Raw genomic sequence first — 18,651 nt, forward strand, 5'->3', positions numbered from 1 at the left:
TAGTGGCAAAATGACCAAATATATAGAAACATGAATTATAAAATCCTTAAAGGAACAAGAATGGACTGTTTTGAAATATTTTGTGTAGAACCATAGTTGTTTTACATAGTTATTGGTTGATACAGATACTATTTACTTGTCATTTTCAGACATAGTTCAGCATAGCGTGCAGGATGTCCCTAGAACTGCACTTTGCCCTGTTGTGAAACAGCACAAGACTTTGTTTTATAATTGTTAACACACTAGAAGAGTCCTAAATTAGGCTAAATTAGCAGCTGTCTAAAACTCTGGATTTAAGAGGTTAATTAACAAGCTCATGCCTTTATAGCCAAGATACAGACTTACTGGGTAAGGCTGTGTATCTTTTTCCTACCTTCAGAATTGTAAGTAATGGGATCACGGCAGGAAAAAACTAAATGCATCACACGTAAACAAGAGTCATCACCCTTTTCCTGTTGAAGCAATCAAAAAGTTGTATAGTCAGTCTACCAAGTTGTGGGATTCCCCATAGTCTTGTAGAAGCTCAAATTTCCCTTTCTCAATGGACTGGGTTAGTGTAAGAAATTTTTAATCAGCATGCCAGGGGAAAAAAAAAACTGTGTTTAACAGAACATTTTGATACTGCATTTTTTTTTAGAAAGAGTTACAAAATGTGGAATGAAAAGATAGTCCAAAATTGGCATATTCGTACAAATTGTTGATATACAGACTGTAGTGCAAGTTCCCATATTAAAACATGTTAAATGCAACACAAGAACTATACTTGCAAAACACTTTTATTTCATATTGTACAGTTAAAACATAAGTTTTTAAAAGTTTACAGTACTGGAGGACATATCTACTGCAACTGAAGATGTTAGCAGAGGATTTGATAACAATATTTTAGTTCACAAAGAGGTTTTGTTCAACACATTTGGTTTTCCATAGATTTAAGCCAACCTCTCCATAGGCTGAATGTGGCCTATTCAGAGAAAACAGCCAGCTGTAGAAAAGATAGAATGATTTGAACAAAACATGCCAGCCCTGCATCTGCGAGTCAAAGGCATATATATTAATTTTCCCCACATCCATACCTGGAACTAACTCTCCCCCTGAGACAAGGCCAGATTATGACATGCTGGGGCCCTAAACTACATCAAGTTTAAGAGGCACCATAGCATTACCAAATCCAGCACTTCCCCCGCCGCTTCAGGACCAGCTGCTGCTCCACTCCCGCTGGCCCGGAAGTGGCAAGGGAAGCTTGCACATAGCTGCTGTCACCTCCTTTAAGCACCCCAGGCCACTGCTCTGAGTGTGGCTAGTGCCCTGAGACCAGCCACTGCTATTCCACCCCTCCCCAGCTCCATGACTGGCTGCAGTGCCAGTTTTAAAAAAACAGCATTTTCAAATTTCCAGCACGTGCTCGGGACTGCCGGGTTTGTGAGGTTTTACTGTATTTTTTTCATATTTAGAGGCGTCTCATAATGTGAGGCCCTAAGCTGTAGCTTACTTAGCTTGTGCCTAAATCCAGCACTGCCCTGCGGGGCCTTGCAGCTGCTTGCAGTTACCCTCCAACTGCAGACATGAGGAAGGAACAACTCCCAAGACCTCATCATCATAAGTTTCAATGTTTTACTGGACAAATCTTCTGGGGAGTGCTTCCTTACTGTCTGTTAATCAGTAGAGCCATGAAAAAGGTAAGATCTTGACGAGTCTTGGAGGCAATAGCCTCTTTTGTCCCCAAATGTTTCTAATTATCATTTTGTTCAAATGTCAAACTCTCCCTTCTGAGCTCCATTTTCGGAAGCTGTAATTGCACATAGCTTAGGTTGTACAACCTCTTTATAGTTTTAACATGGTTATCTTACATTGTCTTGTGGAATATCCTTCCTTGTGGAGTAAGTCATCAGATGACACAGTGAGCATCCTTTGCCAGATATACGCTTGTCCTAAGGAAGTACGTGTGGCCAGCCAGTAAAGCTTAGAAACTGGCAATACCTAGAAGTTCCCAAGAAAATAAAAGTACTTCCATAAAATTAAAATATAGTTCCTGCATGTACGGAAGCCGGAAGCTGAATTTGGGCTAACCGGACCTGAATTTCCTCATGCATTATATCTGTATAGTGCAACAAATTATTTCTCTAAGGTATGATCAGATTGTATAAAAGTGTTTTTAAGCTGCCACGGCCAGCGTTTCCTCAGACATGCACAACTCTGGTACGTCAGTGGACCCTAGAACTGAATTTCACTTTAAGTACTTGAAGGAAGAAAATTGCAGGAACTCAATAAAGCTTCAGAAATAAGTACCTTGCAATAAAACAATGATTAGTCATACAGTAAACTTGGACAATCCAGGCATGGAAGGGTTTGGGGTTTGTTTGGAAGTCTAAGAAATATTGACAAGTCAACCTAGTCTTCCCTAGACTTGCTGGAGAACATCTGTACTGTGGCTCCATACTTTAAATGAGTGTAAATGGTGCAGAATCCATGGTGCTGAAACAATATCCATTTTTCCCCAAAGTGTTTGTCACTGAAAGTGTTGTTATTTAAAAAAAAAAACCCAACAGACAAAACTTGAACCCCCCACAACTATTATAGTCTAAATCCACCCTCAGTTTTCACCTTTGTAGTATCTCATTTTGCTTGTTCTTCTGTCTGTCAACTAGAATCATCCTACATAGGGCCTCAATTTTAACAAAACAGATTCTACTGAAAAACTGCAAAACAAAAATGCATCCTTTCAAGCTCTCTTTAGATTTGTGAAGCATCATGAAAATGGGATGTAAGCCAGGTATTTTCTAAGTCTTTTGCAGATCACATTTTAAAATAACTCTGAGAGAAGGCAACAAACATTAATACAAACTAGTTTTCTTCATAATCCTCAAAAATTCCTGCTCGTTTACTTCTCCATCTCCATCTCTGTCAGCTTCTTCAATCATTTCCTGTAAAGAGGTGACAAACAGACTCAAAACAACACCTTTCACTTGCTTTAAAACTTACGAAAAAACATTTTAAAAGTAAACAAGCTTTTGCTGAGATATTTAGTAATGCATTTAATTCTGGAACTCCTACAAAATTTACTAAAACTATACTTGTAAAGGTATGAGGATAGGCCCAAAGTTCGCTGGGAAAATATTGTTGAATTCTAAAATGTACCTGTAGCTCTTCATCTGTTAAATTCTCTCCCAGCTCCTTGGCAACTCTCTTTAGGTTTTTGAAAGAAATCTTTCCTGTCCCATCATCATCAAATAATCGGAAGGCTTTCAAGATTTCTTCTTTTGAATCTTTCTCACTCTGAAATGAAAGTGAAAGGAAAAGAATATCCTACTATCTAAACATTCTTTTTCAGCATTCCTCTATCACATTGGGTAGTCTGAAAAATCAAAATGATTCCTACCATTTTTTGGGTCATCATAGCCAAAAAGTCTTCAAAGTCAATGGTGCCACTTCCTTCTTTGTCAATATCTGCTATCATTTTTTTAATTTCTTCTTTCTTTGGTTCAAAGCCTAGAGCACGCATTGCAACCTGGTTGAAAGAGCAATTTCATTTATGTATAGAAGATACCAATAGAATTATAACAATACCATTTGCATTAAACTGCTTCATTTTTGTCTCTCCAAATTATAAACATAAAGCTTACAAAGCATAAAGAAAACCATTACCGTTATTTTTCATTATTGCAGTTATTAATAGTAGTAGGGCTTAGTAATCTTAAAACTCAGCAGCATCTTTTCTGCACCTACTTCAAACAAGGGATTTTCTCCTTTGATGATTGTGTTCAGTACTACTGTAAGCATTTTCAATCTATTTTAATTTACACGGTTATTTTCAAGATATTTCACAGACAGATTGAATTATCAAACCAGAGACTTGACCCTACCCCCACTAGAATCTGTGGCAGAACTTTTACCACATATCAGTGAAACTATAATCATGTAAGCATAATACTTATTGGGTTTTATAACTCACTTGTGTAAAAACAATTTAAAATAATCCCCAGTTCTAGCTCTGGACAGGAAAGGAAACAAAACCGGAGTCATGTAGGTATTCAGAATCCTTAAATCTGGTCAGTGTGCCAGACAAAACAAAAACAAACTAGAATCCCTGCCTTTGACTCTTACAGGGAATGTCTACACATGTATTTACATCAGCTTAAATTTACTGTGCAGTAAGATACTGCACAGTAAGCGGGAATAGGCCAGCATCCACATGTGCAGGCATTAAAGCGCATTAATGCTATGTGTGGACTGACTTGGGACTAACTTTAGTCCCAAGTCAGTATACAACACACAGTGTTAGTGTGCAGGAAGGTGTCTACACTTGCGTTACTGCGCAGTAAGTAATCAGGTGTAAATTTAAGCCTAAGTCACCATAGTTACTGTGCAATACAGGCATGCAAGTGTAGACATGCACCCATACTGCACAGTTATTTTGGTTACTACACAGTAAATGCACAAGCATGGATGCACCCAAAAAGTACAAATTTTATGGCTGCTATAAAAAAGGTGGAGAAAAATCTGTTCTCCCTTGATACAGATGGCAGGACTAGAGGCAGTGGGTCTAAGTCTCAGGAAGAGTTCTTAATTGCAAGAGCAGTAGGGCAGTGGAAGTAGCTGCTTAGTGAAGTTATCACATCTCTTTCCATTAAGGCACAGATTGTCAACCAGGGGTATGCATACCCTGGGGGTACTTGGGAAGGCCCTAGGGGGTATGCGCAGGTAGGCAGGGATGGAGAGCTGCCACCCACCCATTTCGCTGCTGCCTCCCAGGAGCAGGGTTAGGTGAGAGCAGCGGTGCCCCTCTGTGCTGCCACCGCCAACCACCACCCTGTACCACCCCACTCTACGTTTGGCCATGTGCCACCCTGCTCCAGGTCCAGCTATGCGCCCCCCCCATGCCACCCTGCCCTCTCACTCCATGTCCTGCTGCCAGAGGTACACTTACTAAAAAAAGTTGAAAATCCCTGCCTTAAGGTTTTCAAAAGGAAGCTAAACAGGCATCCACCTATGGGATGGTTTAGAACAGCAAATATTGCATCTGAGCTGGGGGTTGGATTAGATGGGCAGGGCCAACTTGTGACATAAGTGCCGCAAGTAGTACAGGCAGCCACTGTGCGTGGCACACAGCAGACTGGGGAGGAGACAGGCAGCAAGATTTTTGTCATTATGGAACAGGAAAAAAAATTTAAATCACTATAAATGCCCCCTCATTTCCCTCCTCCCCTTACCCACTTCCAAGGAAAAACTCAATCCCTGAACTGCCTTAGAAATAATCCAATCTACTACATGCATTCCTGATGTTACAAAAGAAATATGTTGTGTTATACTGTTAGCTTAGAAGCAGGTTAGTTTCTCCATTAGTTTTAATATTAATACAATATACTCATTAGAATATTCAGGCCCTGCTACCCAGGGTAATTGGGCACTAGAAGTTTTTTAGACTGGGTACTCAGAAATTCAGCTGTATTTGCAAAGTGTAGCCTTTGTATACCAGGCCATTTCAGATCAAATTTATGACAATAACATTTTACAACTGAGTTCAGAGACCAAAGAGGAAAAGATGTCAAAAAGCACAATTTTGCCAATAAATGTAATGCAAAAGAAAAGACCTTCAGTTCTTTTACATCAATGCTTCCAGATCCATCAGTATCAAATAAGTCAAATGCTTCCCTGATCTCTTGCTTCTGCTCTTCTGTTAATTCAGGTTTCAATCCGCTTTTCTTCTTCTGGGCTGGACCCAACCCAGGTTTCCTGTAGTTGGAGGCCTACAAGAAGTGGGTGAAAAATAAAAATTAAAAAACATGTTTTTTTGGGAAAACAAACCATAAAAGTACCTATAGTAGTGCAACTGTAGGGAGAGCTGGGTATCTGCCCTGGGCACCAACTCAGAGGGGGTGCCAGTATGGCCCCTTCCCCCCAGGAGTTTTTACTACTGCATGTGTCACCAGGCCATAGGAGCCATAAAGGTGCAGCAGCCCCATGCCCATTAGTAAATCAGAGAGGGGGTGGGGGTGCCAGGTAAGCTGAAGTTGTGTAGAGTGCATCCCCTGAGAGGTGCAGCCCTGCACCCAGAAATGTATAGAAGGTGGGGGGGAAGGAGTGAACAGGCCACCAGAAACAGCCCCTAGGGAACCTGTGCCTCTGCGCCAGAGCACAGGGAGCTTGTCCCTTTGCTACAGCAACTTAAGCCCATATTGCTACAGCAAGTGCTGTAGGTATAGCAGGTGCTGCTGGAGTGCAGAGAGCAGGGGCAGTTGAGATCCCCCACATCCCCATCCTGCTCTCCAGTGGTCAGCATAATCTCTCCCACAAACGCTTCTGCCCCAGGCACTGAATGATCTCCCTGCATGTCTAAGTACCTAGCAGGGGCCGAACTGGAAAAGGACTTTCTTTGCTGCAACTGCAGGAGATTGCGTCTTTGGTGGCTACTCCTCAAAAATCCCTTTGCTTAGACTACCCGAAGACAAATAGAGGAAGTGCTGGGCTTTATGCATCACAGCAAAAGCAAAGCAACTGGATGTTTGTATTAGAAGGGTCAGTAACTAAACAGTATCAACCCATGAACAGTCATCTTTCAGTCTTGATGTTAAGGTGCTACTGAGATGATTGAGTGTGTTGTTCTCTCCTGGCTGTCACAGCACTGATTTAGCCTTAAAATGAGAAGAACACAGAGTCTTTGACTCTGAGCAAGACGTCTCCATTCCTGTTCTCTCTGTGCAGAAATGCGAGTCCAGAGGAGCTGAATGCCAGGTCTCTCAGCACCAGTGTGCACATGCAGATGCCCTCTGTGTTGAGTAGAACCTTCCGCCCTGCTCCCAGTACCCTGCCCCTGCAAGGCCTCTGCTGCTGTCTACAGTAAGCTCCAATGCCTGAGACAGTGCAAACCTAGTGTAGACTTGGCCTCCGGGAACAACTACATTGCAGCCAAAGTAATGACAGCAGAATAAGCTACCTTAGGGTATGTAGGCACTAATCCAGCTGCTGGGGCGTGGGCAGCAGCACAGCCAAGGAAGCACAACACTTGTTGTGAAACCCACACAGGAAGCACGTGGTTTGTGCTCTCACTTCTCCATCATGTCCATTTGGGAAGTACTTGGAGGCCTGCCCTTTCTCTCAGAGCAGCCCTGGAGTGCCCGCGATCTGTATGCTGCTTTCTGTGCTCCCCGTGGGGCTGCTGAAACCAGCAAATGGCCAGAGTCTGGTGTCTGCCACCACGACCAGCTTAAGCTGTCATGTCAGGAGAGCCAGGCCTTTGTGATGTGCCTAGTGGATCAGGGCTTGGGCCCACCTATCAGCCTCCCGTAGCTGGGAGAAAGGGTTCTTTGGGTAGATGTGGGTAGATGTGGTATCTTTTATTAGACCAACTAAGGAGTTGGAAAATTTGTTCTTTGCAAGCTTTGGGGTACAAACACCCTTCTTCAGGCACAGGGAGGGTCTGCTTGTGTGGACTAGAAGCTGCCACAAAACACCAACAGACTTTCTCTGTGCCTGAAAAAGGACGTTTGTGCCCAAAAGTTTGCAAGGAGTATTTTTTTCCAACTACTTAATCGATCAAATAAAAGATACCGTACTATTACATTTACCCAAAGAACCTTGTCGGCCTATGTCCTTAGACCAACACGGCTACAACCGACGCTCCCCATTGCAGGGAAATACAAAAGTCTGAAACTCGTGGTTCAGAGGCAATACCTTTTATTAGACCAGCTAAAAAATAGCAAAAAACCCCAAACAATATTTTTTTTTCTTTGCAAGCTTTCGAGCACTGAGTCCTGGGGACACGTAAGATGCAAGCAGGGCCAGGAGTGAGGTACAGCAGGTGCTGGGGGCAGGGAGCCAGTCACTGCCCACGGGCCCCACCGGCGAGTGCCAGCAGCCAGCGGAGGGAAGAGCTACCCCCTCCACTGCACTATTATATGAATGCAATATAAGATTGCAATACCCCCTCCCCAGTCTCCCTGCGTCTCCTGCGCTCCGGGCCCGCGGCGGCGCCCCCCGACTCACCATGTGCCCTGGCAGGAGGCCTCTCTCCGCGTCACCGTCTCCGGGCCGCGCAGCCCGGCCAATGGGCGAGGAGAACGCTCCGCAGGGCCTCGCCCATCTCTGTCCCCCGGGCCAATCAGGCGGCGCGGGCCCTCAGTGGCGTCACGGAGAACGCCGCGGGGTCAGCCCGGGTAGATACCCGGCGCGCCGAGGCGTCGGTGTCCCGGCAACCGGGCCAGCTGCGGAGCGGCGGCGCAGGCGCAGGCGCGGCGGGACCCCAGCCCCTCCCAGCGCGGTCAGTAGTGGGGGGCGCGGCGGGCTCCTGGCCCCTGGGTGCTCGTTCGCTGGAGCGCGGCCGGGCCCTGTCATCCTGCCCGGCGCCGGCCCGGCCTGGGCAGCGCGGAAGCCCCCAGGGCGGCACGGCGCTGCTCTGCCCCGCTGGGAGATGGGCACTGGGCAGGCTGTAGCCAAGGAAGGGGCACAGGACTGGGCTGCACCGGATACACTAACTCGTGTGTGTGTCTGCCTGAGCGAGCTTCAGCTCCCGTGTTATATGTAAGTGTGGGTATAAACGCACAGGCACACACATGTATACCCACACATACGTCAAGCTGCGTGTTATACGCACGCGCACAGAAATGCCAAACTCTAGAACTCTTGCTTCAGAGATGATACCTTTTATTAGAGCACCTACGTTTTTTCTGCAAGTTCTTAACTATTTCTGCAACCTTTTGGGCACATGCACCCAGAGCTGACCCTAGGGAGGTGTGGAGCTCAGGGCAAATCGGCCTGTGTGGGGTCCCTTTGACGCTGCATGGGGCTGTGGGACCCCTGCAAAGTGTTGTAGCAATGAAATTTGGCGCTTGGGGACAAGCAGATCCTGCACACACTCCACAGAAAAGCCGCTCAACAACCAGTTGGAGGTGGGGGGTGGCAAGCAGCTGGATACTTTTTCCGCAGCGTGGGGCTGAGCTGCCGGCTCCAGGCAGGCCCCACAGGAGGAGCCATAGCCGCTTTGCCCGGCTTCTCAGGGCCCCCAAAGTGCAGGGCCCAGGGTAGTTGCCCCAATTCACCCTACCCAAGGGATGGCTCTGCACGCACCCTTTTTCAGGCTAAGGGAAAATTAAAGATGGCAAAAAGTCCCCAGAGGTAGAAAATAAACTTCATTTTTGCACAGAGATACACGTACATGTGCATGCATGCACACATGTGTATACATGCACATATACACACTGCAATTGATTTAGGCTAGGCTTTGTGGACTAAAAAGTAAAATTAAGGAGCTTCTTGTTTTTCCCCTACCAAAATGAACCAGCCTGAGAAATGCCACAGACTTCAATTTTAACTTGGAAAATGGCTACAGCTTGTTAACAGTTATAGAGACGGCATAAAACTTGGGAACAGTAATATGTTAGTATGTCAGTAAGACTAAATCCTGTAAGGAACCGTATTAAATTAATCCTATTCCATGACCCAAACTCTCGGTGAAGTAATGTGAAGTGTTTTGCCATTGCATTGGATCATAATTTTGTGACACTGGCAAATAAAATTGTTAAGGATTCCAGTAATGAAGACAAAAGCAAGGAGGAAAAGCCATTGGAAAGATGATGTGGTCCAACCAATAAACAACAAAGGAATAGCTACAATTATTGTATTTCATAGACTTCATACACATTAGGGCTGGAAGGGACCTCGGGAGATCATCGAGTCCAGCCCCCTGCCCAAAGTAAGCAAGTATTAATAGCTACAATTTATTGTCCAGAGGGAAAGGAGGTGGGTGTCAGAGGTAATGGATCTGGATAAGAGGGGCTTGATAAGAAGCTGGAGCTTATCTGTACAGAGTTATTTGGGAATAGTTTTTCATTTTATATTCTTATATGTTAATCTGAATAAATGGATCTTTGATCTTGGACTGCATCTATGTGGGGACTTCTCAGGAAAGTTACATTCACATTTTCAGTTAATTGAGTTTAAAGCAAATTAGTAAAAAAAAGTATAATCCTAGTATGGAGGATCATTCAAAAGAATATGGCCATATTTCACTGTACCTTACTTAACATGGTAGGAAGTATCAATAAAGGCTGTGGTTGTATCAGTGGAGAGGATTAATAAGGAAGAAAAGGTATTCACTTTTTTCATGTTAAAATTAAGCTGATTTTTAAAAAAAAGTTTACTACTGTCCAAAGCTTAAAAGACAGTTTCTTCATACCTGTAACAATAGGAAGACTGGCCACTGAGTGAGATGTACCTGGGAAATGTGATTGTCTTAACCTCTGTTTACAGTCAGTGGCATCACCTCCAAGGTGTTTTAGTTCAAAAAGAATGCCGCTGCCATTTTCTCAGTGCTTGCTGATGCACATTTCACCACTTACACAACTGTGATGCTTGCATGTGTAAAAATGCCCCAAAATAATAGCAGTTGCATATAAGTTACATTTCCTGCCCAAATGACTAAATAAACCAGACACGTACATGGGATTAGATAGCACTGACTAGAACATGTGGGGATACGAATGATGTGGGAATAAGAGGAAAGGTTAATTTATGTTTATTTCTGTAAAATTTGATCTGCTGTAAAATATTTGATAGCACAAGATAAAAGGCCTTTAATTTGGTGGAGGAGGGGAGTATTCTTTGGTAATCTTTGAATAACGCAATATTTCAGCAACTGCATGCTTTGACCATGAATAATGCAAATATGCACAAAGAGTATCACAAAATATCTGTTTACACTGTTATACCATTAATATTTTGGGAAGTATGGAGTTCTGGAAAAAAGGAGCAACAACCTTCTGTTTTATTCACAGATGTTGACTGGTGGTCATGGCTTTCAGAAATGTGAACCGAAGACGACATGTTGGACTTCAGCAGCTTTCATCTTTAGCATCGACAGGAAGAACGCTTTTAGGGCCACTAAAATCCTATAAATTTATTGTAAATGAAAGCACTAATGAGAGTGTTTTGGCTTGCTCTGTAGTTAGACTTCTTGAAAGTTTGGATTTAACTAGTGCAGTGGGACAGCTTCTTAATGAAACAATTCAGGCACAAAGCAAAGAATATAAAACTGGGACAACTACCCTGTTGTTTCTTGCTGGTGCCTGGAGCAGTGCTGTACTTGAATGTCTTCAGCAGAATGTTCCTGTTCCAGTAATAGTATCTGTGATGTCTGAAGGATTACATTCTTGCAGTGAAAGAGCCAAGTGTCTTCAGGTCTCAGTACATGATTTATATAAAGGGCCAGATTCTGTTCCCATTCCGTCAAATTTTAACAGTGCTAGACCCCAGATTTCTGAAAATAAAACTCCCAGTGCTGCGTCTACCAGCTTTCTGAATCCTTCTATGCATCTTCATAAAGATGTTCCTGTAACAGAAGACGAATGTGTTCCAGAAGGTCCTTGTTCCCATCAAGCAAACACTTGTGATCTTCATAACAGATATTTCTGTTCACCTACATACGCTGCAGGCCGTCAAATGCACTCAGCAGTTGGACCTGTGGGTGATAAAACTATGCTCTCAATTCCTGGAACCAGTTTGATTACATCCAGCTGCAACAAAATAAAGTTAACTCACAGTAGACACTTTAATGCTGTAGGAAAAAAATGCTCTCTGCTCCATGTAGGCAGTTTTCAGGGGAATCCCATCGGACCTTCAGCGCATTGCTATGAATATAAAGATTTTGGACAATTAGCAATGGCTCTGAGCCATGGAAATCAGTCTAGCATGAAATTGGTACAGGATATTGTTAGATGTCAGCAATGGAAAACTAATCCCACAGGTTTGTCTCAATTTAATATTGAAGAAATTGTGACATGCTGTTTACCAGGGGTACCTGAAAGTTATTCTTGTATCTGTCCAGGGTATGTCACATCAGTATCTCCAGAGAACGCCGCTGTTACCAAGCAGCTTAAGGGCCAACTGCTTCAGATTCTCCTCGTAGACGGTGACCTAAGTGAAAAGTATCGTCATTTGGGATTTAATAGACCAACTAATGTAAAGACAGTATCAGAAAGCTTGGGTGTACAAGAAAGCAGCTCAGGATGTTCATGGACAAGTCGTATGTTAGATATTTTAATGCAGTCAGAAGTAAATTTAATTTTGGTAAAAGGAAATGTGTGTGAACATCTAATGGAAAGATGTATCCTAAATAACATACTTATAATCAACCCAGTGACTCAAAATGTGTTATATGCTTTTGCTCGGGTCACAGGAGCAAAACCTGTGACGTACCTCACCCAAGTAAACAGTCAGTGTGTGGGAGGTGGTGTCTGGGTGGATTTCTGGAGAATTGGTGAATTGAGTACAGAGGAATTGGAGAGCAGGATGCTTATCAGTATAAAGGCTGAAGGAAGTACCCTGGTAACAGCTGTGCTTAGTAGCACTGTGATTTCAAAGATGCAAGTCATTGATGATCAGTTCTGGACTTGTGCTTATCGACTGCAGCATGCTTTAACTGATGGGAAAGTTTTTCCTGGAGGTGGTGCAGTTGAACTCTTCTGCCTCAGTCATGTTCAGAAGCTTGTAGACCAGGCTTTAAATCAAGCAAATAAAAACTCTGCAGGAGAGTTTCACAGTGCTCCTTGCTGGATGGCAGAATCTTTGGCAGAATTTAAACCCCTTGTCCTTAAAGCTCTAGCAAGTGGTTGGCATAAATACCTTTCAACAGTCATGTGCAACTCTGCTAATTTCACATCAGAATTTGAAGCAAGTATCTCTATAAAGCATCATCTCAAAAAAGTGACAGTCTGTGGCTCTCCTTCAGCATATATACTGCAGGAGTTTAATCTGAGAGAGGTGGTGGGCAAAGTAGGTCCTGATCCATTAACTAAATGCACGGAGTTTGTACAGGTCTATGACAATGTGACAGCCAAGCTGGAAGCGTGGCGGAGGGCTCTAGACTTGGTGCTACTGGTACTTCAGACAGACTCTGAAATTATCACTGGTCCAAAGAGAAATGAGTTATTAAGTTCACCTCTTTCAAGTGAATTCGTATTTATATAGAATTGCAGGCTCTCTTTATGGGTCTGACTACTCAAACTGGTTATATCAAAGGAAGTGAGGCTGTGTGCTTACAGCATGTTAGCTACCCTGTGGCAATAACTAGTAATGCTCTCCTGGCATTTTTTGGACTTCATGAAGACCTCCATCAAAAGCAGGGAGGATAAGTACAATGAGGAAAGCTCTGCTTAGTACCCTATTTGTATACTGGAGAAAGGGCCCTGTTGGTGCAGGTCTGCCAGGGACTAACTGGTGACAGCTGAGGGAGAACTGCTCTTTAAATACATGTATAGATGCCAAGTATGGTTGGTCCTTCTCTGAATATTATTTCTAGATGAAAAGATGTAGCACCTGAATCTAATCTTGCTGGAATCTGGCAGAGTAGGTCTGTAAGAAGTGGCATAAGGGTGAAAACAGGCATTACTAAACAAAACTGCTTGGCTTTGGCAGGATGCGTCCCACCACAGCTGATCTGTTTATTGGATGAAACACATGTTGCTTGTCCTACATCAGACCCAATGTCGGACAACAGAAAATGCGTTCCCCTTGCCCTGGCATTCCCAGCGTCCCATGCTGCTTTGTGCCTCCTTGTTGGGACCTGTGCCGACCCATGCCTCATGCAGAGGGATGGGTTGACATGGATCTCACTGCACGGCAGCACAGAAGTGTGGGGCAGCTCAGGATCCACTGTACCTTGTGCCTCTATGCCAGAACCCGCATCTCTGTGTGAAGCACAGGTTGGCATGGTTCCTGGCAAGGAGGTCCAGGGAGGTACCCAGGCTGGGTCCTGCACAAACCTGTGCTTCATGCAGAGGACCAGGTCAGCATGGAACGGGTCCTGGAGTGGAAGCACAAGGCACCAGGAATTTTTTGGGTCCCATGCTTGCACACAAGGACCTACGTGGACTTTCTGCTTATAGAGATGTGCCCCTGAAGATCCCAGGGCAGGTCTATGTAAGTGGGAAACCATGATTTTTCCCCATTTTCCGAGAGACACCCTGAAATTCCTCAGGCTACTTTTCTGCAAATAGGGAAAGCCAGACTGGTGTCTCTTGGGCTTGACAGGCCTGATCCTACATGGGAATTCCCAGGGTACAAAGGATTGGGCCCCTCAAGGAGCATCTGGCCAAGGTGGCTAGAGAGAGTGTGGGTAGCTCCAGGCTGCCTGCACTCCTTTGCTACAGAGCAAATAGATATCCCGTGCAATAAAGTGGCAGTATTTTACACAACCTTTTATCGCAGCCATGAGTAGAGTACAACAAAGGGTAGGGATGTCTATTTGCTTGCCATTTGTACTTCTGTAAACATTTTCATGGCAGCACAAATACAGTATCTTTTCTACCCCAAGAAACTCATGTATTGACTTGCATTTGGAAGAGCTATGAGAGAAAACTTGAGTATCTGTTCCCATCCTGCTCCTAAGTGTTAAAAAATTATTTGCGGAAGGTTGCAGAGGACAATACATTTCCCAAAAACACACAGGAAGCCATTTGATAATATTCCAAGAACAGAACAAAAAGCAATGTTAATATTTCTATCCCCTCTCAAACACAATCATGCTTAGGGTCTGTGCATATCCCTAGGTATGTCCTTTCATTTTTGTGTTCTTGCATTTTCCAGCTCCTTTGTAAAACGCTCTGAAATATGCTACATAAGACCTGTGTACTGATTCAAAAGTTAATTATAGCGTGGTAAGGGAGTGTCTCAGGAAGACAATTTTTTTAGATTTGTTTAAAAAAATGGTCATAAAGGGTATCTGCATTATTTTGTGAGTTAACATTATTATCAATAATTCACAATCTCTGTGATTGGAAGTTGTTTGAAAGAATCATATGGTGCATATATATCACAGTATTGTAAAGAATTCTGTATTTAATGCCTCCAATTCTAGAGGATGACTGAAAAATATTGCATAGCCACGTATGCTCAAAATGTATGTAAAATTAGAATGTGTGTGCACAGATACGCAGCTTACTTCATACTGTTTATAAATAGATTTCAAATCTATTTCTGCAAATACAAAGTTTAGAATCCGGTCCCTGCAGTAGGTTATGTCTGGGAGTGCTGTACCTCATGGTAGGCGTTCATATGAAGAATCAATAATTTTTTTTACGAGAATATCATAGAGAATCTCAAAGCTTGGTATAAATTTACTTTTAGTTTGAAGAGGAAAAGTATATCCACATTAAGGTATTACTTGTTTGGTAGTTTCTTCTTGGTTCTTTCCGATTACCCCATTTAAGATCAAAGGCAGCTTTACAGCCTGAGCTCTGCAATACTTTTAATATGGCTGAAAACTGAATTTGAGGCTGGCTAATTTAGACAAGAATGGTTTTACCATGCAATAACACATTGCAACCAGAGCCAGAAGGCAACTGGAATTAAGTTGCAGCAAAAAAGTATAAAACTATGGAAAACTGTTTCTGAAACTAATAATACTTTTGAGTCACCCGTAATGGTAAGTGCCTCCCATTCTGAGTGAGAATAGAATGGAAAAATAGTGTAAATGGTAGCGTTCCAGACGGTCACTGCTTTCAAGAGTTTTTCCATCGTAATACAAATGGCTGACAATCTTTGGATTAAATCAGATTATTTATTCACTACAATTGCTGGTGCTATACTTTCTTGCATGACAGTGGAGGTTAAGAGTTTTCACAGGGCTGGGAGGAACTGCTTTAATGCAAGTCCTAGCAGTCAGAAAATAAGAGCAATTGCTTACAAGACAAGTATAAGCCTCATGGGCTTTGCCACTGCACACTTACTGTTTTCAATAGTTTTGTCCCTCTGTTTCCATAGGCTTTTCCTGCAGACTGCCCTGTTAGTTTACTGTGATTGCTCCTTGAACCCCTTCAATGGGCACGCTCATTTTCTCTCTCTATTAGCAGCTTCCAGCTAGCTTGCGGCCTTCAGAGACTCCTCTGAAGACCTGTCCTCTTCACCAACTTAATTAGTTTTATCAGCTCCTTCTGACTACCGGTAGCTGAAGCTCATAAAAGAGGAGAATGGTCCCTAAGAAGTCTCTGTCGGGCTATTTGTCACTAACTCCAATCTAAAACCATGCACGCATATTGTATCTCTTATCTTTGTATTTTCTTTGTTCTCCCCCAGCACTCCCCTGTTTTTCCCCATCTGTTTTGCAGGTTGAAACACTTACCTTGACAAAGCCCCTGACTCACAATTTATCCTGCATATTCCTGAGGCAAACTTTTTTCATTACTCTGACACAGGGCACTTCCCTAAAGCATCCGATGGTATTGTGTATAGGTGATTTGAGGATACTCGTGGCAAACCAGACAGATTGCATAGACCCTAAAATAATCCTTAGGTAGGATGAAGGGGAGGGGGGTCCAGGAGGAGTCTTTATTGGTTTTTCCCCCCCAGGTGTTCAAAGGGCTTGTTATTATTCACATGACATGGACCTATCAAAATGCCTTGTCTCCTATAGGTTCCTTATGTCCCACTAGATCATACGGAAAATTGCATCATAGGACACATCTTCATTTTGTGTATATTGGTGTAGCTCCATTGACCTCAGTGGAGCTACACTCATTTGCATCAGCTGTCTTTATGGTTGAATATGAAAATAAAGAAGAACTAGGATTTTTAACATTTCATATAAATATCTTTCATATATAATCTCCCCAAAAAGGAAGGCTGAACATCTCTTTGAGGTTACTTTGTCAGTTCAGTAACTATGAACTGTAATCCATATTTTGATACAGGCATTTTACTAATGTCATTAAAAAGAGAAAAGCTGTTATAAAAGTTCTTCTGATTAAAAGAGGTTGCAGGAGTTGCTATTTAACAGTTTTGGGGAAAAAGTTTCCAAGCTTCCCACTTTGAAAACTGGGAAAATCTTATGTTATTTGGCCATGTCTTTCTTTAGGACAGAATTCATTGTACGTGTCAGAAATCAGGTATATCTGAACCACCCCCAATGCATATCACAGGTTTGTGGGATTTTATTTTTGAAACAGCTACAAATTTTTTTTAACAATAGAGAAGAGCTCCCCCAGCTACTTAGTGAAATGAAAGGTTTATTCAAGAAGCAATTATATTCATCATTACTAATCAATTAGAGCTAAAGGAATTATGTGCTTGTCTACCTTTCAAAAATATACAGAGGTGGAGGGGAAAGAGTGAGATGGATTGGTGAAGGCAGAGGGAGCTGTGAAGAGGTGGGAATGCTGCATAAAAAATATAAGGAATCTCCCTCTCACTGCTCTACAAGTGTTTACAATTGAATTGTCAGGCTTGGCACTAATAATTTCTTTTGACTCTTCTGGTTTTGGTATTGCATAATCAGTGTTCCTGAGAAGAGATCCAGTTACATTTGATTTGAATAATAGGCCTTAGTGGATTGTGGAAAAACTGTTCAATAATTGTATTGAAATGGTCCAAATGTCTATTTATAGGGCTCTTAGACACTGAACATACTGACACACCAAAGGTTGAGAAGTCCAAAAATGATGTAAATTTTCCAAGAGAGCTTTTTTATAGCTCGTAATGGTAAATTTAAATACTCTAATGTAGAAATCTTCTAAAAGGCTTTCAGGCAGAATAATTTGGTAATTAGACACTTAATTTTTATAGGCAAGGCCAACAGAAGTACTATAAATCAGCTGGAAAGTACATCTATGTCATTTACTTGTTTCAGCTGTTACCCAGGGTTCACCAATGATCTTGTTTTATCTAGTCAGTTGCTCACTGCCTCAAGTCTGCTGGACCAAAGCATTTGGAGTAACAGATGTTGATCTATCTTGACATTTGAAAAGAAAAATTCTCCCACAAAAATGCCGTTATCTCACAGTTATGGTTGCTCACATCAATTTCTATCTTAGTAGTCACGGAAGATTGTGGAAATCACCGGTTTGGTAACATTAATATCCAAGCTACTCTGAAATCATGTCTCCCACAAATGAAATATAATACCCACGCATGGAGTCCTTTGCTCCAGACAAAACTCCCCATTAGCTGCTATGTTGAACCACCCACATGGAACACATCTGTTTTCTCCTGACTTCCCTTAAACACACAGGCTTATACTGACTTCATATTAACATATCTGCATAGACATATATGCAGCCATATAGTGGATAAGGCGTTTACAGTTATATATGTGAATGTGTAAAATGGTATGATGCCAGAATTAATGTACTTTCAAGTGTGTGTTCAGGTGAGGGAGGGGAGACTGTTTCACAGCTAGGGAGAAAGGCCAGATATTTGGCAGGAGCCTAGACAGCAGGCTCACTGCAGCTTCAAGTCCTACCTTACATGGGCCATAGGTATTCCTCCAGAGGCAACTTGTCATCCTAGTTTCTTAATTACCTTCCTACACTCCTAATTTCTGTCCATATATTTTTTCCTGATGATTTTTATTAGTGTTTATTTTTGAAAATAAATGATAAAAACTACACGACTGGCAAAAAAAAGGAAAAGCCTCACTTAGGAGAGGTGAGACAGTGTAGGTATTCAGGCCAGAAAATGGCCTACACATTGAGATTGGCAATAAATCATAAAGAATTATTGCCCATCCTTTATCCCTCTACTCTTTGCCAAGATGTATTCCTCCCATCCTATCCCTGGTTCCCTGCAGTGCATTAAGCATGGTCCCAGTTCAACAGATCTCTTTGTCCTTTTAGGGGCCAGTTGAAATATGAATTCTGGCATGTTAGGTACCACTAGTTTGTTGATTGT

General features: G+C 42.6%; 2 protein-coding genes across 2 annotated transcripts; one reads left to right on the top strand and one right to left on the bottom strand.

The window, feature by feature from the left end:
* Positions 1–758: 758 nt before the first annotated feature.
* Positions 759–8,107, bottom strand: LOC109309333 (caltractin). Its single transcript, XM_019534014.1, has 5 exons — positions 7,981–8,107; positions 5,589–5,744; positions 3,377–3,505; positions 3,136–3,273; positions 759–2,921 (listed from the first exon to the last, which is right to left on the bottom strand). Exons 1-5 carry the CDS (start codon positions 7,981–7,983, stop codon positions 2,832–2,834), a joined length of 516 nt encoding a protein of 171 aa, XP_019389559.1. The 5' UTR covers positions 7,984–8,107; the 3' UTR covers positions 759–2,831.
* Positions 8,108–10,773: 2,666 nt separating this feature from the next.
* On the top strand, positions 10,774–15,560 carry BBS12 (Bardet-Biedl syndrome 12; the record flags this gene model as incomplete). The annotated part of the gene is made up of 1 exon (XM_019534013.1): positions 10,774–15,560. A coding segment is annotated over one exon (2,184 nt), but the record flags the coding sequence as incomplete, so codon positions are not given.
* Positions 15,561–18,651: the final 3,091 nt, after the last annotated feature.

This window comes from Crocodylus porosus, unplaced genomic scaffold (genome assembly GCF_001723895.1).
Source record: "Crocodylus porosus isolate Cpor-Errol unplaced genomic scaffold, CroPor_comp1, whole genome shotgun sequence".
In the NCBI taxonomy this organism is placed as follows: domain Eukaryota; kingdom Metazoa; phylum Chordata; order Crocodylia; family Crocodylidae; genus Crocodylus; species Crocodylus porosus.

Excerpts from the sequence above, each read along its gene's own strand:
- LOC109309333 (XM_019534014.1), bottom strand. Across the intron at positions 3,506-5,588 it reads TTGATGTAAAAGAACTGAAG|GTTGCAATGCGTGCTCTAGG; the intron begins GTCTTTTCTTTT and ends TCTTTCAACCAG. Across the intron at positions 3,274-3,376 it reads CTATGATGACCCAAAAAATG|AGTGAGAAAGATTCAAAAGA; the intron begins GTAGGAATCATT and ends CTTTCATTTCAG.